The sequence below is a fragment of the Culex pipiens genome, chromosome 2, assembly GCF_016801865.2.
Source record: "Culex pipiens pallens isolate TS chromosome 2, TS_CPP_V2, whole genome shotgun sequence".
NCBI classification, from domain to species: Eukaryota; Metazoa; Arthropoda; class Insecta; order Diptera; family Culicidae; genus Culex; species Culex pipiens.
This window is the reverse complement of record NC_068938.1, coordinates 116,329,149-116,348,046: the sequence shown is the minus strand read 5'-3', so window position 1 is coordinate 116,348,046 and position 18,898 is coordinate 116,329,149. Positions and strand designations below refer to the sequence as shown.

The 18,898-nt window shown below is 35.7% G+C and overlaps 1 protein-coding gene across 9 annotated transcripts in view; it reads left to right on the top strand.

Annotated features, from left to right (window-relative positions):
* Window positions 1–18,898, top strand: part of LOC120429891 (myosin-10) — a 36,758-nt gene that overhangs the window by 16,126 nt on the left and 1,734 nt on the right. For 2 of the 9 annotated variants that reach the window (XM_052708587.1, XM_039594984.2), the window contains exons 8-18: window positions 412–501; window positions 881–958; window positions 3,288–3,305; window positions 10,476–10,643; window positions 10,697–11,200; window positions 11,257–11,373; window positions 12,592–12,612; window positions 13,255–13,437; window positions 14,572–14,739; window positions 14,807–16,849; window positions 16,914–17,135. In XM_052708587.1, coding sequence (XP_052564547.1) covers window positions 412–501; window positions 881–958; window positions 3,288–3,305; window positions 10,476–10,643; window positions 10,697–11,200; window positions 11,257–11,373; window positions 12,592–12,612; window positions 13,255–13,437; window positions 14,572–14,739; window positions 14,807–16,849; window positions 16,914–17,135 — 3,612 coding nt within the window. The remainder of the gene's footprint in view (window positions 1–411; window positions 502–880; window positions 959–3,287; window positions 3,306–10,475; window positions 10,644–10,696; window positions 11,201–11,256; window positions 11,374–12,591; window positions 12,613–13,254; window positions 13,438–14,571; window positions 14,740–14,806; window positions 16,850–16,913; window positions 17,136–18,898) is intronic. The other 7 variants (XM_052708588.1, XM_052708589.1, XM_052708590.1 and 4 more) reach the window with 7 other exon arrangements.

Sequence of the window (18,898 nt, the reverse complement as noted above, 5' to 3'; positions counted from 1 at the left end):
AGTTCGATGATATCACATAAAGAAAACAAGAATCGACCGCTCAATAAGGCGTAATGAATATTAGTAATAAATATTCGAAAACACAAATTTGTATGCACACATTCATTATCAGGTCTTCAATAACAAGCGCAGAATAGAACTTAAATGAAATGCTTACTGCTCAATCCTATGTACTGTACAGTGTTGCAGATGATCTTCTCAAATTTATGCTTAATTTGTGCTCTTCTCATGCTTTACGTAATAATCACGAATCGCTTAAAAGTATTGTATCTGATTAGATTAAGTATGTGGTAAAGTAGATCATGTTAAAATCAGCTTCAAATATGACTTTTTATTTTCTCACAATATCTTCATTTAATGGTTTCTTCTATTCACATCAAACGATTATATATGCATTTTCTCTGTTTTAAGCTGGACGAGTTTAGACTTGAAATTCAGCGTCGCGATCAAGAGATAATGGCAATGGCGGCTAAAATGAAAACACTGGAGGAACAACACCAGGTAATACACAATTATACAACAAAATATTGAAATCGACGTTGATCATGTACTTCAGTATTTAATTTATTATTGATACAATAAATAAAATCAATTACATGCATCACATTTGCTAAATAGTTGTAAAACAGAACATTATTATTGATCTTTTGTTCAAATAACGAAATAACTCGCATTTCTTAAAATACCGTCATTTGGGGAGAATCGGGACTGCAAATTAATTAGGGACAGTAGTTTAAAAGAACTTTTGAAATCGATGCACTTATACAGCATGCCTAAGGCAGTTTTCGCCTATGCGTCCTGCTTCGACCCAGTTGATGGTAACTTGTTATGGTTGAAGAAAAAAAACTTACATATAATATTATAACTGTATGATTTCTAGGACTATCAACGCCATATTTCTGTGCTGAAAGAATCATTATGCGCTAAGGAGGAGCACTACAATATGCTTCAAGCTGATGTAAGTAATATGTTTACTTAGTCATTGTATTCGAATTGTGTGAAAAATATTGCATTTCTCGGATGAGTTTGGATTTTTTTCAGAAAATGAAAAGCAATGGCTATTTCAACTCAACCGAGATATGAGTTAACCAAAACTAATGATATCGATAACGGTTTATAATATTTACAAGAATTATTATTAGATTTGCCACTCGTAGATGATTTTTTTATGCTTTTTACTTTTGAGTTACCTATTTGCTTTAAATATTTTTTAAATTTGATAGCAAAACAAATTAAACATCCATGTAACATTACCAAAACTAAAGACAATTTTATTGATTTATTTTTTTTTTGTTTCAAGCGTTTCGTATACCATTTCACAAAGTAACAATCAATTCATAAATATTATTGCCAAACTTCAACACACATTATATTCACACACAGGTGTCCAGAATATGGGAAAATGTTTCCAAATCTCGCTTGGCATGCGATACGGCTTAATTCAGTTTAAAATTGACACAGAGGCTAAACAAAGTAATATCAAAAAACTTTATGTTTGTGAAGCATGTACTCAACTGTAAATAGTAAAAAAAGTTAAAAGATAAATGCGTCAAACATTTGCAAAATTTCAACTTAAAAAAAAACAATTCTATGTGATTACATTTTTACACATACATTTTGGTAATATAACATCAATCATGCACACTTGTTTACTGCGCAGTTTTGATTTTTTCCGGGTAGGGGGAAATTCTCAGAAAACGTTATTTTGGAAAATCAATGTAAAGTATTGTCCGAACTGCTTAAAAGGAAAATCAGCCTCAAACTGTGTGCCACACTTCGGCAGATACGCGCTGTCAAATCCCATATTGCGCGTTTTGTTTTCTGTTGTTGACCCCAAAAGAAACTGAAAAATTGATGTGCTTGAAAATTGATTTTGTTATTACACCCTAATGGAGCAAAGGTGCGCACCAACCATTTTTAAACTTATTTTTTTTAAATTAATGTTCGGGGGAAAGTGTGCAGTATTATTTTTTAACAATTTTGTATGGAGAAAATTGCACTTTTGCTTTACATATGGTACAAAGGTGCGCACTTCATTATCTAGAGGCAAAGCGTCATCCATAAAGTATGTCGCGCTAAAATCGGCAAAAATTCTCACAATTTTAGTAGTATTGCCAATTTCAATATTTGAAAAAATATAATATTCTTATTATTCATTTTTTAGAATTAACATTGCAATATAAAAAAGAGTTTTTAATCTTTTAAAAATTAGAAGACCTGGTATAACATTCAAATATTGAAAAATCTTGAAAACTGTTTTTCGCAGCTTTGTATCTAATAAGTTTAAACCTTTTATAGCAGTTTTCTTATGAACATCCTGCTTTCAAAGCAATTATTTTTATCGAGCAAGAATTTGCAAAATATTGAAGTTTTAGCTGAATAAAAAAATGTGATCATATAATCAAATAAATGTGATACTTCTAAATAATAGTAAGCAAACAATTTTAGAAAAGAGGATTTAATTTAATTGTATACATTTCGAATTAATATTCTGCAATCATAAAAAAACCTTGCGTGACGTCACTGTCTCGCAAACACACCCCCTCCCCCCTTCGTCACATCTTGTCACACGTACGGCAATTCCCCCCCCCTCCCCCCCCCCCCCCAAGAGTGTACGTACTTTATGGATGACGCCCAAGTGATATGGTTGCCTTTTGGTAAATCTGAATCCGAAATGTGTTATGCTCATCGGTGACAGAATTATTGTCATAAGGTGCGCACTTATGCCCCGCTCTACTCTATGTTCAATTTTGTTTGTTTATTCCTTTTTAGTTTCAGTTTGTGTTGAATATTAAAATTATTTCATTATTGATTTCATATGTATTTGTCATAGATATGTTTTTGTTTGTTTTTTTTTTTGCATTCTTTGAGTTAATTGAGTTATTATAATTTGAATAAATTTAAAACAAAACTCACCATGCTTTGAAAATCACAGATGGTTCACTACTTTTCAAGCTCACTAAAGCACATTGTGAAAAATGTAACAACGTCCCTTTTACAACATTATTCGTGTTTACAGTACTGAGCAACTGCTTATTAGTAACCACGATAGACAAATCATTTTTTTTTTAAATGCTTTTGATAAACATTTATAAACACATGTCAAACAACAGCAAACACTTCAGAAGACAAAAGCCATAATGCACAAACTACACAATTAATAGCTGTAGAGAAAAAAAAAACTAATATCAAATACATGCAATAAATTGCGATTTCTTTTCGTTCTACCTTAACGGGCAACACAACGACACATTCGTGACTAACCATCTTCCCAATTCTTAAATTAGTTACTGGAACGTAAAATGGTATGTGATACTTTTGTCTTTCACCCAACTGCATTCTGTGATTTTGAGCAAAACCCTTGCATTATCTATTTTCTTTTGTACATTTCTTCAATTGACTTGCATAGAAACTCTAAGTGTGTGATAGATTTGTAGAATTCTGAGATCACCAAGGTTTTGATTTTCTTATACATCCGAAAAACTGCTTTCTGTGTCATAAAAACAATTTCAATTTAGTTCAAGAACAAGTCAAATAACAATCATTTCAACTAGATTAGATTTCAACTTAAAAACTTATTCGCATGTTATCATTTATATATCTAAAATAAATTAATTCTCCTTGAATTGCAATTAATTTGATCTTTGGTACGTTATAAATGTTATTTTTAAACATTTTATCACTAATTTTAAGTTAATGTTGGGATTGAATCAAACCTTAAAGCATAGTTTTTTTTAGAATTTGTTTTACTTTCTCTGCAATACTTTTATTTGTTCTAAAAAAACACTCAACCCCTATTGGCAGGGTAGGTAAACCATCACCATCGCACTATCATTGATGCATATTTCGGTGCGTTCCTCGTCTCTTGAAATTTCTCTTCTCTTTCGCAGCCAAGTGATGGTCGTCTTGCTATCGCGAATATCGAAAGCCCATCACATCGACGAGAAATACCCTATCGCTGGCTCCGATGGAACTATCGTTCCAACCGGAGAGACACGCACACGGAAATGCTGTATGCATACACTAGAGCTCACGCAAACAAATGAACTCATTTCTACATGGCTTACGGGCGAAAGAATTTAACGATGGCTCTTTCTCTTGCTTTTTGAGCGAGGAGACTGGCTGTGTGAGAGTTTTTTTTTCGTCTTACGAATCGGTTTGTTCATTGCTCGCTATTTCATCGGCGTCGTTTTCGCTTCGCTCTCTTGATGCAGTTTTGGGAGAACGCTGAAAATTTGACGATTTGAGCGAGGGACGATATCTAAAAGCCCTCGCCATCGGCGAGGAAACGAGGAAATACCATCTCTGCCTGTTGGTCACTTTTTCGTGGGACGCTCTTGAGTTTGTACCCCATTGGTTTGACAAAGTCAAACTAAACAGTAACAAACTGTCACTTTTTACACGGAACTCATACTTACTAGCAAACCAAGCATTTGATAGTAAGTGTGAGCTCTTTATAATGAGGGTGTCAGTATAAATTGTTTCAGTATAAATTGGGTTTGCTTCAATTTTGTTAAAGAAAAACTCAAACTGGCTCAAATCCCATTATTTTGGATTCTTTTTATGGACAAAATCTTAATGATACACATAGCATGAGCCCGATTGATTACACCGACCAATAATGCGAACCTTCGTGGTGAACGGACACTAGAGCTGCGGTATTTTTTACTACCTAAGCTCAGAGTTATTTCAAAACAAAATTCACAGTCTTTTTAAAGACTACCTGAGTTATTTTCCAAAATTCTAAACAGTCTTTTCAAGACTAACTCCGCCTGAAATTTTGTTGTATTTTACAAACGAAGCCATCTTTTTAAGAGAACTTTGCTTGCAAAATGCGTCAAAACAAAGGTAAACGCAAATCTTCTGAAGATTTGGTCGTTACGTCGGTGAAGCGTTTGAACGCTAAACCGGCTAACGGAAACAGAAAAAGAAAACAGCCTCTTCTGAGGTCTGATTCTGATTCTGAATGTTAGGTCAATCCTCCAATTCCATTGACAAACAGTTTCGGTGTTTTATCCGAAACTGATGACAAGGAACCTTCTCCTCGTACTGAGCCTTCTGCCGTCGAGAAACGAGTAAAGGCTCCGCCAATTGTTGTGACTTCCGTCTCCGATTTGGCCAGCTTTCGAACGCAACTGAAGAATTGCAAGGAAACTTGCAATTTGAAGGTTTCGTTCCAGCTTGGTCGAAGAGGAGAATGTCGCTTGTTGACGGAATCTTTACAAGATCACCAAACTTTTGTTGGTTATTTGAAAAACCACAAACACAATTTCTACACGTATGAGACCAAGAGTGCTCGGCCATTCAAGGCGGTCTTGAAAGGTCTCTCCAACGACTTGTCGGTGGATGAGATCAAAAACGAACTTAAGGTGTTGCTTGGCTTTGCCCCATCCCAAGTAATACCGATGAAGAAAAAATCAAACGGGAATATTTCTCGCTTTGGTTTGACTTCACAATTTTATCTGATTCATTTCAACAGAAATGAAATCAACAATTTGAAACTTTTGGACAAAGTTCAGTTTTTGTTCCATGTACGGGTAAAGTGGGAGCATTTTAAGAAACATGGCGGTAATGGCCAGAATCTGACCCAGTGCCGGCGTTGCCAGGCATTCGGTCACGGTACTGATCATTGCGCCATGGTTCCAAAATGCATGGTTTGCGGGGATTCTTCTCACGACAAGGACAATTGTCCCGTGAAAGAAGTCACCCAATTTAAATGTGCAAATTGTGGTGGAAATCACAAATCAAATTTCTGGGATTGCCCCATCAGAAAAAAGGTTTTGGATTCTCGTGCTAAGCATCAGCCGAAATCCAAACCGAAATTTTCTCAAAGTCAGGTTGTACCTGCATCTTTAAATCAAACGTTCGTGCTGTCTCACTCGAACAATTCTAGAAATACCCCTACCGTGGAAAAGTTAGGTAACAACAATGGCATTTCTTATGCTAACGTCGTTTCGGGTTCATCCACGAATTTTAAATCCTCTACCAATCTTTCTGAAATTGGGCAGGTACCTCAAATCTCATTTGACAATTTTTCTGCTGGCAACGCTTTGGGATCTTCTGATCTCGGCGATGTTACGTTTGAAAAAATGACTTTTTTGCAAAACTCACTGTTTGGTTTGATTCAAACAATGAGTAATGCTACATCCATGATGGAAGCAATCCAGATTGGATTAAAATTTGCGAATGATGTTGTTCTTACCCTGAGGTTTAATCATGGATCTAAGTAATTCCATCAATATTATGAATTTTAATGCTCGCTCTTTAAAAGCGAAAGAAAATGAATTTTTCAACTTTTTACGAGTTCATAACGTGCATGTTGCTGTTATAACCGAAACATTTATAAAAACTGGCACTTATTTGAAAAGTGATCCAGATTATAAAGTTATAACTAATAACCGAATGAATCGAAATGGCGGTGGAGTTGCAATAGTTATCCACCGTAGTATGACTTATAGCACGTTACGTGACTTTAAGTTAAAAGTTATTGAAAGTTTGGGCATTGAACTTGAAACTTCTTTTGGGAAAATTATGATTGCAGCTGCATATTTGCCATTCCAATGCACTGGGGAAAATAAAAATTATTTCAAAGGGGATTTGAATAAACTTACTCGGCATAGATCTCGATTTTTGATCATCGGTGATTTTAATGCCAAACACCAATCTTGGAATAATTCAAAAGTAAATTCCAATGGTGAAATTCTGTTCAGAGATTGCACTTCTGGTCTTTATTCGGTTTTATACCCGAATGGGCCAACTTGCTTTTCTTCTGTTAGAAATCCATCAACAATTGATTTGGTGTTGACAAATCAAAGTCAGTATTGTGGTCCTTTAGTGACTCATGCTGATTTTGATTCTGATCATCTTCCAGTAACTTTTTCACTTTCTCATGAAGCAGTTACCAGACCCAATAGTTCTGTGTTTAATTACCACAAAGCTAATTGGGACAGGTATCAGCATCATATTGAGAATAATTTAAATCATGATTTTGTTTTAAAAACCAAAGCTGATATTGATTCAGCCTTGGAATCTTTAACTAATGCAATTTTGGATGCTAGGAATATTGCTATTCCTAAAGTCCAAGTCAAATTTGATTCTCCCATTATTGATGACGATCTTCAGCTTCTGATTCGTCTGAAAAATGTTCGCCGAAGACAGTATCAACGTTCTCGTGATCCTGCACTGAAGCGAATTCAAAAAGATTTGCAAAAGGTTATTGACCACAGATTCACTCTCCTGCGAAATGAAAAGTTCGCAAGAGATGTCGAACAAATTAAACCTTATTCCAAACCTTTTTGGTAACTTTCAAAGGTTCTTAAGAAACCTCAAAAACCCATCCCTTCTTTAAAAGATGGTGATAATATTCTATTAACTAATGGGGAAAAAGCTCAAAAACTTGCTCAGCAGTTTGAGAGTGCTCATAATTTCAACTTGAATGTTTTGAGTCCTATTGAAAATCAAATTTCAATAGAATTTCAGAATATTGTTGAACAAGAATTTTCATCAGATGAAGTTTTTAATACGAATCTGAATGAAATAAAATCTATTATCAAAAAATTTAAAAATATGAAAGCCCCTGGTGAGGATGGCATTTTTTACATTTTAATTAAAAAATTACCAGAAGCAACTTTAAGTTGCTTGGTCAAAATTTTCAACAAATGTTTTGATTTGGCATATTTTCCCAGTAGTTGGAAAAATGCCAAAGTAATTCCGATTTTGAAACCGGATAAAAATCTTGCTGAAGCCTCAAGCTATCGGCCCATTAGTTTGCTTTCATCTATTAGTAAATTATTCGAAAGAATAATTCTTAATAGAATGAAGACGCACATTAATGAAAATTCAATTTTCGCTGATGAGCAGTTTGGATTTCGCCTTGGGCATTCAACTACTCATCAGTTGTTGAGAGTTTCAAATTTAATTCGAAGCAACAAATCTGAGGGCTATTCTACTGGCGCTGCTCTTCTAGACATAGAAAAAGCATTTGACAGTGTTTGGCATAAAGGTTTGATTGCGAAATTGAAAAGGTTTAATTTTCCGATTTATATCGTGAAAATTATTCAAAATTATTTGACGGATCGTACTCTGCAGGTATGTTATCAGAATAGCAAATCTGATCAACTACCTGTACGTGCTGGCGTCCCTCAAGGAAGCATTTTGGGTCCAATTTTATACAATATTTTTACTTCTGACTTGCCTGATTTGCCCCCAGGATGTCAGAAATCACTTTTTGCTGATGACACAAGCATCTCCGCCAAAGGTAGAAGCCTTCGTGTCATCACAAGAAGATTACAAAAAAGCTTGGATATTTTCAATTCTTATTTGAAAGAATGGAAAATTACTCCAAATGCTGCAAAAACTCAACTTATTATTTTCCCTCACAAACCAAGGGCTGATTTTCTTAAACCAAAAAGTCATCACATTATAAAGATGAATGAGGTAAATTTAAAGTGGGAGGATCAAGTGAAATATCTTGGACTTGGTTTTGACAAAAACCTTACTTACAAGGATCACATTGAAAGTATCCAGGTTAAATGTAACAAATATATTAAATGTTTGTATCCACTTATAAACAGGAATTCTAGACTTTGTCTCAAGAATAAACTGTTAATTTATAAACAAATTTTCAGACCTGCCATGCTTTATGCTGTGCCGATCTGGACAAGCTGTTGCTTAACCAGGAAGAAAAAACTTCAGAGGATTCAGAACAAAATTCTGAAAATGATTCTGAAACTTCCTCCCTGGTTCAGCACCAGTGAACTTCATCAATTAGCCGAAGTTGACACTTTGGATGTTATGTCCAATAAGATAATTGATGCATTTCGACAAAAATCATTGCAGTCTTCAGCTGCATTGATCCGCTCTTTATATAGTTTATAAGTTAGTTTTAAGGTATCCCTTTTCCCTTTTGTACATGTAGGACCTCCTACATTTGAAATCACTGAATAGCGAAAGCTACAATATTTCATGAATAAATGAAAGTTGCTAGTATTTAAAATTGAGGTGAAACGTCATCGTTTGTGATTGGACACTCAATAATATTTTAACTGAATGAATGTACATGGAAAAGAAATTTGAATAAATATAAATTAAAAAAAAAAATTACACCGACCAACAAAATTTCTACGCAGGCTTATCTCGAGGGGAAGCATAAACATTGGGATCCCCCAAAACACGTGCACTTTGAATTTTTCAAAAATATTTAGACATGGCCGAATGGTTTTTCCCCAAAATGTTTATGGAGAATCAGTGATGTTTGGTTCTCTTACATATTGCATGCAATTTTTAGTTGTATGTAAAAGCGACGAACCGCCCTAATTTTCCAAACAAACTTTATCGAAAAACCATTCGGCCCTATCTAAATATTTTTGAAAAATTCAAAGTGCACGTGTTTCTGGGGACCTCAAAGTTCATGCTTCGCGTTAAGTTGAGCCTCACATTCATTTTTGTAATTTTTTGTAAATCAGTGTTATGAATACGAGCATACAAGCAAAATCCCATTCCACGTGTTTCATTCCACCTAAAATTGTTTTTTGTGATGCTAGAATTCACAATAAATTGAACTCATGCTTGGGATTCAAACTCTGTGCATCTAGATAAATGACAGTTAATGAATGGCAAATAGCTGGATGGTGGTTCAACTCCAAACGGCAAGCTAGTTTGCAAAAAAAGAGAAGATAATCCTTAATCTAATGTTAAAGAGTTCCAATACTATCTGATTTTACACATTATCTAGGGGTTGAGCATTTAAGAAAGCTTCATGATTTCATAAAACTGATCAAAGCTTGAAATCCACATAACCTCTCTGTCTACATAACAAAAAATGGTCAAGACATTTTGGAATGACTACACCGATACGCTTCCGCTTCGTAAGCGGTTGATCGGGGTTCAAATCCCGGCTCGGACCAACACAACTGGTGATCTTTTCCCTTCTGGAATCGATTGCTTAGTAAACGGAAGGTAGTGTATCGTCTCAAACTGGACCTTATCACGACACCTTAGGTAGGCGCCTTATGGAATGTTAACATTAACCTTAACTTGTTAACATTAAGTTAAAAATAAAACTGCCACTGAAACCGCTTTGTAAATTCCAGCCCCGATACTCTTCAAGGGTGTTCCCCTTAGGAACTAGAAAAGATTTACTTACTTTTTACACCGATCCCAAAACTTTTACTCTTCCAAGGAATCGGGTACATACATGAATTTCTGGTTTCTGCAAAGTCTCTCTACTTTAAATTTCTCAACAAATCAAACATTTTTTTTTTATTTTAAAAAATGTGCTTTTCATTATCTATCGTGGAGATCCTAAGGAATTTTCGAAAAATGCGAAAACAATCTAACCATTATTATTTTTTTTTTTTTGCACGGTTCTAAAACATTTACTTGCAACTAAAAACAAATCAGTTTCCTCCCAGTGTTAGTAGGTCGACTTACTGAAAACAATAAAACTTATACATTTATATTATTTATTTTTTCAGGTGGAAGAATTACGAAATCGATTGGAGGAGAAAAATCGCATGATTGAAAAAAAGACGCAGAGTGCGATGCAGTCGGTGCAGGACAAAAATCGTGTTCAAACGGAGTTAACTGAACTGAAAGAGCACATGGATATTAAGGATAGAAAAATTAATGTTCTTCAAAGAAAGGTAACGGCACGCTGTTGTACTAAACACTAATGTAATAACGTTAAATTTTACAGATTGAAAATTTGGAAGATCTACTCAAAGAAAAAGATAATCAAGTGGATATGGCCAGGGCTCGCCTGAGTGCGATGCAGGCTCATCACTGCAGTTCGGAAGGAGCCCTTTCTAGCTTGGAGGAAGCCATTGGAGACAAAGAAAAACAAATGCAGCAACTTCGTGACCAACGAGACAGAGCTGAGGGCGAGAAAAAAGAAGAAAGGGAACTTCATGAACGTGAACTGGCTGAATATAAGATGAAACTGCACACTTTGGACAGCGAAGTCGAAAAGCTAACCTCTCGTCTTCATCGTGCATTGAACGAAAAAGATCGCCTTGAATCAAAACTCGAGTGTTCACAAAGCGAACTTGGAAAGTCCAAAGCTGAGCTGGATAAAGCCGCTACTGATGTTGGCCGTAGTGGCAGTGACTGGGAAAATGCCAAGCAAAGAATTTCTCGTCTTGAACTTGAAAATGAAAGACTTCGAGCAGATCTGGAACGATCTCAGGTACATGTACCAAATGTTGGTATTATCAAACAAAGTTTTGTCTAATTTTATAAAAAAATAAAATATTTCAGACGACTTTCGGACGATCAACGCTGAGTACTTCACAAGAACTGGATCGAGCACAGGAACGAGCGGACAAAACATCAGCTGAACTGCGTCGAACTCAGGCTGAGTTAAGAGTCACACAAGTAAGATCATCTATTTCTATGCAATCAACCCACATTATTTGATCATTCAATATATGCAACTTTATTTATTCCTTTAACTATAATTTAAGTTTTCTCTATCTTCTGCATTATCCTCACTATGAACCAACTAACAATTATTGTTTCCAACCATAAAATCATTATCTAGGCATTTTTGGGTAAACACGTCTACGAAAATACCTTGGTTATCCTTTGTTGCGCTTGCTTACAATGCAGTTTTCACACGATTATGAAATGTTTCTTGTTTTGAGGGAAGCAATGTTTTGTTTCTGAATGCTTCTAAGAACCACACAAGCTTCGGATTTGTAAATATCTCCTTGAAATTTGATTCAATAAGAGTTTCATAGTCGTAGGAAAATCTGTACTATCATCAAACAAAAAAGTCCTTCAAAATCGCTGATACACATCTTTTTGTCTCGATCTGTTTGTGTTGTAATTGGCAGTAAACCCAAATTTGTAGCATAGCATTCACATTCGTTGTCCCCAATCGATATATCTAATCATAGTTAGTACCGTGCATAGTTGATGTTCGCATAAGGCGTGTATATGTCTATTTGTACACTAGTGTGACGTAGAATATGCTTAAAATGAACATATGGCATAACATTAAAGAAAGTTTCCATAATCGGGAACAAACATAATGTTTTTTAATCGTTAAATCAAAATGTTTCGTTTGAAGTTTCGTATTTCGTGACATGTCATCTCGTTGATGATGTTATGAAAATAAATCAATTTGAAATTCAGCTAATCAGTGCATTCGAAAACTGGATTAAACATTTTGTTATTAAAGTTCAATGATTGTAACATTTGAAGTCGCAATTATTTTTTCTGAGTACAGTGATACTTCCTAATATATTTTTCTGCAAATCTTGAACAACGAAACATTTGTGAATAACATAAACGAATGAAGACAATTTAAAATTATCAATTCTCATTGCAGAAAATTTGGATTATTAGTTTTCTAAGTGACATACAATGGCTTTCCAATATATTATGCTTTAATCACATAAAAATGAAAACCATCCGTTAGCAGTAGACAACACCACATCAACTTATTTCTTGCATTCGCGTATTCGTTACACATACACATTAAAAAAAAGCAAAATTTAAAAAAAATCATGGTAGAATTATTTGCTAGTGCAATAAACCAACAAATCAAGACAACTATAAACTGATAACACATTCACAAACATTTTATAGGAACAGACAGTAGACAATTTTGTGAGTAGAAATTTAAACTATGAGAATGCTACTTCTTATATTTACATTCAGTTTTCAAGCCTCTCATTTCTCATTCACAAGCCAATAATAATCTTTGAATTTCACGTTAAATTTTCGAGTTTAATATATTTCTTCTGTTTAACAATTTTCCTAGCAGTTTGTTACCATTCGTATTGTATTATAAATTCAACTAACATTTGGAAATTTTAGTTTTTTATGCACAGTACGTGTCACGGTTAAAACATTTTCTTCTTCTCAGTAAAGTGAAAATCTTTCAAATACAATCTACACACGTAAAACAATCCCAAGGATAATTCTAAGCGCTCGCACAGTTACAGCTTTTGTACCAAAACAACAAAAAATACATTTTAGTGCAATATATAGAGAAACTATCTTCAACTGTTTACCATTACGTTAATGCGTTTTCATAGCATTTCCTCTAGTTTTGTTTCATAATTCAATTTATTATTATTTTTTTCTATGGGTTTCCTCTTTCCCTTTCTATTACGCAAAAACAAATTAAAATGCCGTGCCGTTTCAACCTCCTCTTACTTTTTTTTATCTCAGTTGTTACTTATTGCTCACCTAAAATGTAATACTTTTTATGTTAATAGTCGTTTTATTTTCTTACTTATAATTTAGTCTGATGCCGAACGAGCAAGAGGCGAAGCCGCAGCCTTGCAAGAGAAGTTAGAAAAGAGTCAAGGCGAAGTTTATAGACTCAAAGCTAAACTTGAGAACGCACAAGGTGAACAGGAAAGCATAAAGCAAGAAATGGAAAGAAGTCAAACTGGAATACAACGAATTGTTAGTGAAAGGGATAAGGTAAATGTTTACTACCACATGTCAAAACAATAGATCAACACTTTACATGTACGCATCAACGAGTTTTACTCTCAACCGTAGAAAACTGACACTGCAATACCTTTTTTTTCACAATATAACCATCCTTATCACACATTGTGGTTACTTTTAAACTGATAAACTCAACCAAACATAAAATTAGTACATTCTTCTCATTGTCATGATTCGCGAGCATTAGCCTGATTTGTAACTATTTAGGAGCCTTTATTGTTTAATGGAAGGTGTCGCAATAAGGATGGTTATCTTATCATACAGTACAGGATGACAATGACCACAAAGAATTTTAGAGTATGGGGATCTTGAAAGTCTTAATCTTGCGTGTTTGATTCATTTTCAACCGTTTTGGGAACTTAAAACAAAAACGCTTTAATAATGATTTGATGTGTACATCAGTAATTGTTTATATAAAAAAGCCAACACACTTATTTTTTGGAGTATATTTTTTCCACGAATAAAAAGTTTTATTCCTGACTCTCAAAAACGGAAAGGTAGGTGGAAGTATAACTATCCTTGATACTGCACCGAGTGATGTACGGTAGAAGTGAAGCAATCGATATTGTACTGTTTGATCATCTTCATCATGTGACTGTGTTGTGATATACAAACTGTTTACCCACATATCTAGCATATAGTATCTGGTATCTGGTAAACAACGCTATCTGTAAGGGGTTTTAATGTGTAAATACATATTAAGCATTAATCTAATCAAAACCATTCCAAAAAGTATACTCTAAGCTTTAGATTATAAAAGTAACAATGTCTATCTTTTCCTGCCTCAAGCATTTTATATGATATATTGTAACAGAAAATGTAATATCATAACATATAGCATCTGCTTTAAGCCTTCCTACTCTTCAATCAGTAACCGATTATGATCTACCTTCTTCTTTACATCTGTAGCATCCAAATGGTTAAAAACCTTTTGATTATCATCTAGAATATTTGCGTACCTACGATTGAACCACGAATCATCCGCATAGGATACTTTAATGATCATTACAAAGATCCCCATTCTCTTCTCTTTATTGTTTCACACTCTGGTTACTCTTGCCGATTTTTTATTAGAATTGTAATCACCATCCTCCATAATTCTAGGCGTATGCAGAGCTGGACAAGATACGTGAGGAATTAGAAAGATCTCAAGCGACATTGGGCAAATCACAGCTCCAGCAAGAGAAAATTCAAAATGCTCTGGACAAAGCTCAAAACGAAGTTGATCACTTGCAAGAAAAACTCGACAAAAGTGTGGGTGAAGTCAGAAGGGTATGAAAGACGCTTTAGCTGGTAATTCGCATTGCTCATCATTAAACATTTTATTCACGGTTTGCAGCTTCAACTTGAGAAAGAGAAGATCAACTATGAGTTTGAAAATATTCAATCACAGCTCGATAAGCAGCTTGGCCAGTCCTCCCGAGTACAGAAAGAGAGGGAAGCTGTGCAAATGGATCTGGAGCGTTATCGCGATAAGGCAGATAAACTACAAACTGCGTTGAGTCGTCTGCAGAAGGAGAGAGATATTTTGGGAGATGAATTAGAAAAGCTAAAAGAGAAAGCAGAGGGAACCCAAAGTAGTGCACTCAAATATCAACGTGAACGTGATGCTATTCAAACAGAGCTGGAGGTTGTCAAAGAACGTTGGGAAAAAGCACATCAAATACACCAGAAGCTACAAATGGAACGAGATGACGCAGTCACAGAGATTGATATACTGAAGGAAAAACTAGACAAGGCACTGTATGCCAGTCAAAAACTTATTGATGAGAAAGACAATTCAAACAAAGAATTTGAAAAGATGTTGGAAAAGTATGACCGATCACAGAATGAAATTTACCGGCTGCAGTCCAGATGCGATACAGCGGAAGCTGACCGTAATCGATTGGAGGTTGAAGCAGAACGTTCAGCACTTGCCGCCGCAAAAGCCAAAGAGGATCTGCGGAAACTGCAAGAAGAAACCACTCGCTTGCAGGAAGCATGCGACCGAGCAGCAATGCAGCTTGGACGCTCCAAGGAACTGGAAGATAAGGCAAAAGAAGATGTCGATCTTATCCGTGAAAGACTTGATAAAACGCAAGCCGACTTACGGAGAGCTCAAGCAGAGAAAGAAAACATCCAAGCAGAAGTCGAGAGACTTACATACGAGTTGGATCGGGCCCACAACAGCTATACTAAGCAGACCGCTTCGCTGGACGCAGCTCAAGAAGAGGCAGCACGGTATAGTTTAGAGATTGAAAAAATGCGTGAACGTTATGAGAAAACAGCTGCGGAAATGCGACGCTTGCAAGAGAATGAATCATTTTCCAGAGAATCGCGTCGTTTGAAAGAGGAAAACGACCGACTTCGAGAAAAGTATGACAAAATGATGATGGAATTGGAAAATTTCCGCAGCAAGTCACAGTACGAAGAGGAAACTCTAGAGAAGTTTAAACAAAAATTCGAATTACGCGAAAACGAATGTCAAACTATGGAGCTTAAGCTGCATGAAGCAACACTACAGCTAGATTTAGCACGGCAAGAAGTACAAAAGCTTATTGCCAGCCAAGACAAACAACGCACCGACGCGGAACGTGCACATATCGAGTACGAGAAAATTCGTGATAAGCATGAGAAGCTTTTGAAAGAGATGGAACGACTCCGGCAGAACCCAGGCTCTGCAGTCAGCCCTGGAGCACTCGCCGCGGCTTCAGTTGGCATGGGCGACAAAAACGAAATAGATAGACTACGGGATCGACTAGAGAAGGCTCTTCAAAGCCGAGATGCTACCGAAATGGAGGCCGGTAGACTTGCCAAAGAACTTGAGAAAGCGCAACTACATTTGGCTAAACAACAAGAAGCTTACGAAGCTACTAGAATCGAATTTGAACGCATGTCTGCGGAGCTCACTCGAGTGCTTGAGAGACTGGAAAAATCCGAAGCTGAAAAAGAAACTCTTCGACAATCAACCAAGATTTACGAAAAACATCATCAGCAGCATGCAGCTTGTAATAATATTGATCAAAACGTTCTGAAGATAGAAGCGGACAACAAGCAACTGATGGCCGAGCGAGACCAACTAGTAATGCAACTAGAAAAGAGTCAAGATATGCTGATGAGCTTCCAGCAAGAACTGAACGCCGCTGAACTTGAACTTCAACGACAATGCGAGGAAAACAGACGGCTGAAGAATTCTCCACAAGGCGCTCACGGTCAACCTCAAAACAATTCCCAAGAAATACAAAACTACAAAAAAGAGATCACACGGTTGAAGCAAATGCTACAAGAAACTGGAGCTCGAGGAGACAGTGAACTTGAGCAGTGGCGTAAGGTCGTTGAGCAAGAAAAGAACCGTGCCGATCAAGCCGAGAAGGCAGCAATTGAACTGCAAAAGCGAATGCAGGTAATTTATCAATCGAATAGCATCAATGCATAAACGATCTTTCAAACACTTTTAAATATTACAGGTAATGGAGCAGCAGCTAAAACAACAATTACTGCAAATGACTAATATGCAGAAGCAAATGACACAACAGCAGCCACCACAACAACCACCCCAACCACAACAGCCGCAAATTAATCCTAAAGAAATGGACAAAATACAAGAAGAGCTCAAAAACGCCGTCACGCAGCGGGATCAGTTCCAAAACCAGCTCGAGTTGCTGGTTCAGGAGCTTGAGAAGAGTCAGGTATGTTTATCATCAATGTATAGTTAACAAATGTTCAAGAAAAACCGTATTGCCATGCCAAATCAAGCATCGAAAATAAGATTTTCACGGTTTTCAAATAACTGCGAAAGATTTTTTTTAACAATAAAGTTTTGATGCCAATTATCAGACTTGCCAAATTTTTATCTGAGGTTTGTTCTATAAAACTCATCGTATGTGGGTCATTCCACCTGAAGTATGCACGAAAAAATACAAATTTGGAAATCACCCTCTACGATCCTGCTCAAAGTTGGCAGGGCTGTTGATACTTTTAAAACATGTAAGAATCACGAATTTCGTCCAAATCGGACCCCCTCCCCCCCTCAATTTTCGTACCTTCCCCAAAAATCAACTTTTTGGCGATTTATTAGCGAAACCCCTATTTTCAAAAGGCGATAGCCTAGGAACCATAAATCTTAGAAGATCGGTCTTAAGCTCAATATTGAAGGAAATTGGACGTAGAATCCATTTCCGTGACGAAAATTTAGATTAAGGTGTGTTTTTACCTGTATTGCGCAATTGAAAACTTTAAATGACGTATCTCAAAACAGCACTATTTTTTTTTTAATTTGACCTCACCATCGCATTCTCCTGCCAATTTAACATAAGACATAGACATATGACATAGACCAATTTATCATCAAAATGATCGTGCACACTCCCCGAGCAGGGGTAAATAACACGGGAATACCAAATTTTGGTATTACTTGGGCAAATAACAGGGACCAAAATGTGCCCTTGGTTGCCCAGTAATAGATGGTAAAATACCATGAAATCATACCAAAGTCTAGTATGTGGAAGGGCACAACAATACCAAACCATGTTATTCCAAGGGTAAAATAATATCTCAAAATAAAACCATTTCAATACCAAGTTGAGGTCTTCTGGATTTTGGAACATTGCTTGAATACCAGAACTTGGTACTGCCATGGTTTGATTTTTAGGTATTCCCGCGCCCTTGGAAAATCTGATTTTGGTATTCCTGTGGTCTTCCACATACATGATTTTGGTATGATTTCATGGTATTTTACCATCTATTACTGGGCAACCAAGAGCACATTTTGGTCGCTGGTATTTGCACAAGAAATACCAAAATTTGGTATTTTCATACCATTTTTAGTGCAACAGTTGCAGTTAGTGAAAAAACGGAAATGATCCATATGCAACAGCCAAATCTACTCACCTGATGATTCCATGTTGTTCTTAGTGATATTCTTCATCACATCGAAAGCATTTGTCATTGATGAACGGCCTGTGCTTGAAGTTCTTGAAGATTCCAAAAAATAACAAGATTGAAAAATAAGTGTTATTAAAATGAAACTAGATTGAAATTCACCAAAATTTAATAATCAGTCGATTAACTCGTTTTTCGAAGTATTTGCTTATCCCAACTTAGAAAAATTTCAACGTTTAAAAAAAAAATCTTAGTGGAAATATAAAATTTTCCCATAGTTTCAGAGGAATTTGATGAAACCTTTCAATACCAAAATAATACCAAAATGTGCCATCCTGACTTAGAAAATTTTCCACAATTTCAGATAATTTCTTTAGGGGGTATATCAAAAATGTTTAAAATCAAGTTTGAAATTTCCGGTTTTCAATGAAATCATTCGCTTAGAGATACATTTTAGCGCAAAATTAATTATTTTGTCAAAATTGGTCAAAATTTTCTCATAGTTTCAGAGGAATTTGATAAAACACTGTAATACCAAAATAATACCAAAATGTGGTGTTCGACCATTGAC